The sequence below is a fragment of the Brienomyrus brachyistius genome, chromosome 16, assembly GCF_023856365.1.
Source record: "Brienomyrus brachyistius isolate T26 chromosome 16, BBRACH_0.4, whole genome shotgun sequence".
Classification (NCBI taxonomy): domain Eukaryota; kingdom Metazoa; phylum Chordata; class Actinopteri; order Osteoglossiformes; family Mormyridae; genus Brienomyrus; species Brienomyrus brachyistius.
The window spans coordinates 17697032-17704354 of NC_064548.1; the positions used below are offsets into that span (position 1 = coordinate 17697032).

The following is a 7323-nucleotide window of genomic DNA, read 5'->3' on the forward strand; positions in this document are numbered from 1 at the left end:
AGCTGAATATGCGATAATAGGCTTTTCTCCCCCTGGAGTAAGGTGATAGAGCCCAACCAGTCATTCATTCTGATAAGTAAATTCGTAAATAATAATAATAATAATAACTTTTATAATAAATGATTAGACATTGATATGGCTAACACAAGCCATATTTTCAAATATAATTAAATTTTCATGTTGCATTTTCTTCTGACCAGTAGGGGGTGCAATTGCACCCCCGGTAAAATCGCCTATGGACTTAATCATATTTAGTGTTCGATATTAATTAATTCCATCCATCCATCCACTTTCCAAACCGCTTATCCTACTGGGTCGCGGGGGGTCCGGAGCCTATCCCGGAAGCAATGGGCAAGAGGAAGGGAACAACCCAGGATGGGGGGCCAGCCCATCGCATATATTAACTAATTGTATAATTAAATACATGTATAATTATTGTTTGCATAAACAACTTTAGTTATAAAAAGGTGAATCTTTCATGCTGAAAGAAGACAGTGAAATGAAAAACAACAACATTATTATTACTACTACTATATAATAACAATAATAATAATAATAATAATATCCAAATGAAAACCCAGTAATTTCAAGTTACAGTTTATTAGCAATTTTGTCTTAAGGCAAAACTTTCACCCCAGAAAATCACAGCAAATTATAAGCCGAAATAAATAGTCAGAATGACAATATATTATAAATGAAAAATGAATCTTACACATTACGTCTCGTAGCCTATATTAAACAGCGGAAACAGAATAATGCTCAGAGCTGTAAGACTCAAAAGTATTTCGGATCTATCTTCAAATCCACATGGATGTGGAGAAGACTGCACATCACAGACATCTGCAATACTTGAACCAGTGTGCCTTAACTGAAAATCTTTCCATGGTCTGTCACCACACAAGAGGAATCCAGGCACCTGAAAGGTCTAAAATGTAACACTATGGTATTGGCGAGAACTGAAACTATTGCATAGATTTCTTTGGCATCTAGAGGTGAATAAAATACACAAATGTGGAGTCTAAGGCAAAGAAGACCGTCAGGGTGTCCTTGAAAGGGAATACCAGTAACACACCTTTATAAACAAATAATGCAGACACATGAAAAACTGCCAAACATCTGCAAACATTTGTTCTGCAGTTGAACAGCAAATACTTGAAAAAGTATTATTGTCATAAATATATACTTGTATTTCATTGCATTAACATGCACATAATCTGGTATTTGATATATAAGGTATATGAAATTTACAGCAAAATAAAAAAAATAAACATATTAATATACATGTTGGATATTAATATTTATGATACAATACATGATACAATGTGGAGATTTAATGACTGACTTTTTGGCAACATCATTGTCATTACTGTACAATATACAGACTTTCTGAAATGCAATGCTTCCTGTCTCATGCAAATCTGTTGCAAAACTTAACTAACGCAATCCTCCACAAACAGAATAACAGCACTAAATTACCTTGGCTTAAATGTTCCAGCTTTGAAAACAATAGGTGATGTGCAATTCTCCATGCTAAACATGTAACGGGAGTTTTTCCATGCTCAATTCCAGAAAACATTATAAAACAGCCACACATCTTAAGCACAAATAATGTAACTATATCGAAATTCAGACGAAACTGTGCAAAACTTGGATTTTTGTCAAATGATTGCACCTGTTAAGAGGATCAGTTACGGAGTTTCAGGATCAAGGGGTAAGGAATTCAGATGTTAATTACTGTATTGCACAATAATAATCTCATAATCTTTCAGATAACTACGTTTTACCCCTCTTTTGTGCAGGAGATTTTAAACATAAATTCTCATACACAATCTTATACACATTATTCCATCTACAGTCTGTAGTGTGAAAAATAATCTAAGTGTTAATACTAGGTCTAGGTGCAATTTTGTACTGGTACAATCAACATCTCTCAGAGTTTCAATTGTAAATTGCATGCTCACTATGCTGAGTTGCCTTGCTGACAAGGAGCGACCAGCACCTTCAAATAAAGGGTTGTGTGAATGAAGAAATGAATCATGCTGTTATTCTCAGATGGCTCTGGCCCCTAGCCTGCCCTTGCACGTCAGCTTAAGATCATTATGCGAGATGTTTACACAAGACATGTCACACCGCCCACCCAGAAGGCACCCTGCATTCTGCCCTGGGCTTCTTGGCCTGGACTGCCTCATTATGAGATTTTGTATGGATGAATGCACTCTCCATTTGATATATATTTATATGTATATATACGTGTAAATACAAGCAGTATAGCTATATTGCCTGTGAGACTAGGAAAACCATAATAAACGAACAGAAAAATAACAAATGGTTCCTAGTATATCGCAATTATAAACCAATACAACAGCCCTTGAACTCATTTGTTGTTTGTTGTATTTCCAGCATACATTATACCATATTATATTTATAGATAAAGATTATTGTGATTATTTTGAAAAGATGGCTTTTGGCTCTTTTTACTACTCGTATAGTTTTGGCCAAGTTACATGCTTAATTAATGCCACACCACAGGTAAACTGCCATAAAACCGAATGTTTATCGAGACACAGTATCGCTAGCATTATATAGCCACAAGTGTGGGAACTGACATATCGAGGTGGGATGTGCAATTTCAATACCAGTGTTTCCCCAATCCCGTTCTCGTGGGCTCACAGCCAGTCCACGTTTTTGCTCCCGGCCTGGCAGGGAGCTGAGGGAGCAAAAACATGGACCGGCTGTGAGTCTACGAAGACCGGATTAGGAAACACTGCTGTATATCCACAAAGTAATATTCTGCGCACACATATTGGGCACAGACCATTTTCATGAGCTGAGTGCAATACTGACATTGTGAGACCAGCATAAGTAAGAGTGACAAGCTTTAATCGAGGGTTCCACTCTCAGGAACTGCTGCATCGTTCAAGGTGTCCTTGTCTATAGCTCTGGGTGACTCCAGAACTGCCTTTTCACATTGTCCTGCATCTAAGCGTGACCTGCACAAGAGGCAGAGAACACCGGACCATTCCCAGAGGCCATGAGTGATGCTGGAGGAGAAGAGTTTCTTGCAAGGGTGGCAAAACTGGTAGAAGACCAGCATGAAGAAGATGGCAATGGCATAGCCGATGAGCAGCTCCAGGACCAGCAGGGCACCACTGATGAACCTGTAGAAGTCAGTCTGAAAGACATACCACAGAAGAATGAGGGTGGCGTTCTCCACAAAGCGCAGCATGTAGTATACTGCCATGCGGTTCCAGTTCTGGGACTTGTTGATCAGGTCTGGGTCGTTGAGTTTCAGCTGAACTGCCGACCAGCAGAACATGTTAATGCCGGCGTACAGGAAGGTGAGCAGGCACAGCACCATGGTGGTGCCCACTCGTGTAAACGTCTTCTCAATGTTCTCGGGGAAAGGAGACCTGCTCATCCAGAACAGGATCCAAGGGTAGGAGAAGAAGGTAAAGAAGTTGAGGAGGATCACAGGCAGGATCCAGATCTGAAGGACAGAGCTGAAGAGAACCAAGACCACCACCCTGGTCGCAATCTCGAAACTCCTCCAGAGGAATATACAGAGGTAGGCCAGAGGTTTCACGTTCACCTCGTAGTCGTCGTACTTGATTTTAATGGCTAGGATGTTGCAGCGTAAAGCGCCGTACACTATAGACAGGAGTGAGATCACCATCAGCGTACCTGGGAGGAACAAAGCAAAACACACCAGATGAAGACAGAAAGTATCTGAGACCACAGCAACTACATTACTGTGAACAAAGAGGTCAATCCAGTTCTTTCTCATACTCTTGAAATGAAAATAAGTGTGTTGTAGTTTCAAACAGGTTCTCACTTCATTTAAAGCAAATGCGTCAAAAAAAAAAAAACACTGGAAAATACGGCATTTCGAAAACTTGAGATGTCCTTCGAGATGCATTTCAAAAATAACTTCTTAACACAGCAGTCAGCCAAGTACAAATTTATCTTGCTGTGAAGACTGAGCTAACGGGATATTTTGATGCTGGTATGTGACGGGGAGTCTGTTATAAATAAGCAGCTGAATACAGTTTTTCAGCATAAAGAAATGCAGCATTTAGAAGAAAAAAATGTGGTGTTGATTTAAATAACACTTGCTTTTCTTTGAGAACTCTGCAGGTGAAAATGCACACTAACGATCTTTATCACTTGTTGGACTTGCACTATGTGTTCTACCATGAATCAGCTTCACAGACACCCAGATTACTGTACTGGGGCTGTGTTATGTTTAGTAGTATACAGTCGAGTATCTATACTCAGTAATCAAACATCTTATGGATGGACTCTTCAAATGAATTATGTCTTTAACAATGGTTACACATCCTTAATTTACTGAGATAGGACATAAATTTTCATAGTAATGTTGGCAGAAAGGGTTTTAATGATAAGATGCTTAATACCTACAGAGTATGATCATCGTGTAGCTCATCTACAGCTTGTCAGATTGATTTCTATTATCTAAAACGGTATCAGTGGCTGGAATTTGCAGTGCACCTTCTCTTAGCCCCACTGGGTGATGAATTTACCAGGTGGTGAACTCATTGGTGTTGCCTGAACTGGATTACACTGAACTATTAAAAAAACAATCAAAGGCACACTGGTCCAGCTGGTGCGTGCAGGCTACCTCTGCCGATGGACACCCTCCGCTGCAGCACACAGATGTAGAGCTGCAGGGTCAGCTGAGGGGCGGAGCCCAGGAAGGCCTGGATGACGGAGGTTCGGGCGAAGGCAGCGCGATGGGCCACCAGCTTCCCCTCAGCCTGGCCCACCTGCTTCTCCACCTCCTCTGCTAGGCCATTTTTGGGCATCTGCTTCTTCCTGGTGATGCTCACGTACGGCTCCTCGATCTTCCCGATGCTGCCGTAGATGCAGAAAGCCTCCAGACACCTGACACAGACACAAGCCACACGTGTTACACTCTGATATTTTGTTATCAAATCCTGGGTCTTTGGAGACAGCAGAGATGAGGAAAAGTACTTAAGGCTTAAGTGCTTAATTAGTGAGACTCCAATCCCTCCAGTCCCATCTCTTCTTCCCACCCCACCCTAAGTAGCCTTGCACCCCTCAGATATAAGTGTCTCCTTATCACCCTAACCCCATGTTGGTCGAGGGCTCCTGTAATTATCCTATAAGCTATCATACTAGGCAGCAATCTAGCTAATCATCATTACCCAGACAACACAAAGCAAGCAGTATTCATTATAAAATCATATACAATCATATAACATCATATGACATTATAGACTACTGATTCCAGGGCATTACAGAACCAGGCTTCAAGATTCAACACTGTTCTAAAATCATTGTGATTGCAGTGCACACAGAATGCCAGGAAAACCAGGCAGAAACACAGAGGCAGCATTTTGGGTTACGTCTCTTACTACGTGTCCAGTCTGTGAGTATATGTGCTGTGTGATGGGCTTCCTTTCCAGAGTGTGGTCCTACCCTAAGCTTCCTGGCATATGCGCTGCACACACTCAACCCACTAATGGACAAGCACTTATAGAAAAGAGACTATTATTAAGGCCTACTTGTCTTATGTATTATGCATCATCTTTATTGATTAAGTAGGACACATCTTTCCTGAGTATTCCACTTGTCTGTTTACATATTTTACCCAACAAAAATGAGTATTATTTTATTTATAGTTACAATTTAAAGACTATGATTGTTGCTTTATTTGGCAGATCGGTCGGCGCCGCGTATGGCATCAAGGCTCGCAGGATGAAACTGACCGCTGCACGGACCCGCCCTAAGCCTGATCCATCAGCAGGCTGGCCTGCTGTAAACACAAATCGAAGCAAGTGAGTGGCGTCTTGCGTTAATAACTAATGTTTGGCTAGAGGAGCGACCGATCTGTGACTAAGTTATGTCCATTACAAAAGTACAGCGATGTAATTTCCCTTTTTCATTTATGTCAGAAAATTCGTCCAAATCCGAATCGAAAAAAATAATTTCCCCGTTCGAAGCGCTACAAATCAGCGACGATCAACCGGTTACAAACATCAAAACATAAACATACCTTGACTGAGACCGGAGCGCTCGCAAAATTACGCATGTAAATGACATGCATTCGTGTAGCATGCAAAAGGATGCAGGTTCTGCGAGCATAGCACACCTGACAATCGGTCCTAGCTGCAGGATGTGGAGCAGCAGCACAAGAGGTTTATCTTTGCTGAGATCCCTGTGGATGAAGGTGAGGGTAAGCTGTACCAGCACGGACGGGACGAGTGTGAAGAGCAGCGTGAGCCCCTGCCAGATTTGGTCCCCCGCAGATCGGTACGTGCTGCTAAGATATAAAGCTGCCGTAGTCTCGGCGGTGAACAGAGAGACGGACACAAAAATTGAGCTGGGTAATCTCATCCTCACACATCCATTTGTTGTGTTTGCCCCTTCCTTTTCTTCACATCACACTCACTGCCATTGCTCGGGGGTGGAGGAGGCGCCCGGCAATGGAGTGGTCCTCCGCCGACGTGCGGCGGATCGCGCTGCCTTATGGAGCAGATTGTTTTCAGCCTAAAAGCTGTGCTGTCACACTGACTCTAGTTGGCGCAATGCTGATGAATGATATGAGGACTATAACCGGTGTCCACCAGTACGCTATGTAGTTTAATTTAATACATTAAAAACATTGTAGAGAACATACTTTTATTTAAGTTATATTCGTAGCAACGGTGATTTTAAAGATTTGGTAGGCGTATCTTCAAAGCAAATCGGTCAGCTGTTAATTTTACCTGCTCTTTTTTTAAGACAAATTGCACAAAATGTGATATCAGAGTGAGCCTGATCTCCCCGTATTTGTATGGATTCCTCTACAGCCCGAACATGGTGGACGTGCCTGTGATGGATGTGCAACCCGTCCTTCGTGTATCACGGGTTGTGTGTCCCTGTGTGTCTTGGAGGAGACTTATGAGCGGTCACGAAAATATAACAAAATGTTCTTAAAATTAATCTTAAAATTTAAAAATGAGAAAAAAAATATAAAAAAAAAATGTAAAGGCTATATAAATTCTGCTCAGTCCCTGGTTCCTCTTCAGTAACTGATTGTTTTGAATTGACTGCTACAGGATCATTTTGGCCACCCTTTGGCACGTCCCGACTAGAATTTGCACACCGTAGATTAGCGCTGGTTATCTACCTGGTCAGAGATCTTCCTGCTTGCCCTAACATAGGCAGCACCCTGCCTTGTTCTAGGGGGCTGCGCCTACCAGACAGGTCTCTGGTTGTCTGTGTCCTGTTAGAACAGAGTGTTGTGTTCAGAAGGTCATTTACAATGGTCAGCTCTCCTGATTTTTTTCCCCAGTTATG

The 7323-nt window shown here is 41.7% G+C and overlaps 1 protein-coding gene across 1 annotated transcript; it reads right to left on the reverse strand.

The window, feature by feature from the left end:
• Window positions 1-664: 664 nt before the first annotated feature.
• Window positions 665-6605, reverse strand: LOC125710134 (endoplasmic reticulum membrane adapter protein XK-like). Its single transcript, XM_048979468.1, has 3 exons — window positions 6134-6605; window positions 4640-4902; window positions 665-3681 (listed from the first exon to the last, which is right to left on the reverse strand). Exons 1-3 carry the CDS (start codon window positions 6376-6378, stop codon window positions 2879-2881), a joined length of 1311 nt encoding a protein of 436 aa, XP_048835425.1. The 5' UTR covers window positions 6379-6605; the 3' UTR covers window positions 665-2878.
• Window positions 6606-7323: the final 718 nt, after the last annotated feature.

What these genes read in the sequence shown, in the direction of transcription:
- LOC125710134 (XM_048979468.1), bottom strand. Translation starts at nt 6,378, where the DNA reads ATGAGATTACCCAGCTCAATTTTTGTGTCCGTCTCTCTGTTCACCGCC. An exon ending in CAGCTAGGACCGATTGTCAG is followed by an intron (nt 4,903 to 6,133) that starts GTGTGCTATGCT and finishes TGTCTGTGTCAG; the next exon opens with GTGTCTGGAGGCTTTCTGCA. An exon ending in GAGGGTGTCCATCGGCAGAG is followed by an intron (nt 3,682 to 4,639) that starts GTAGCCTGCACG and finishes TGTTCCTCCCAG; the next exon opens with GTACGCTGATGGTGATCTCA.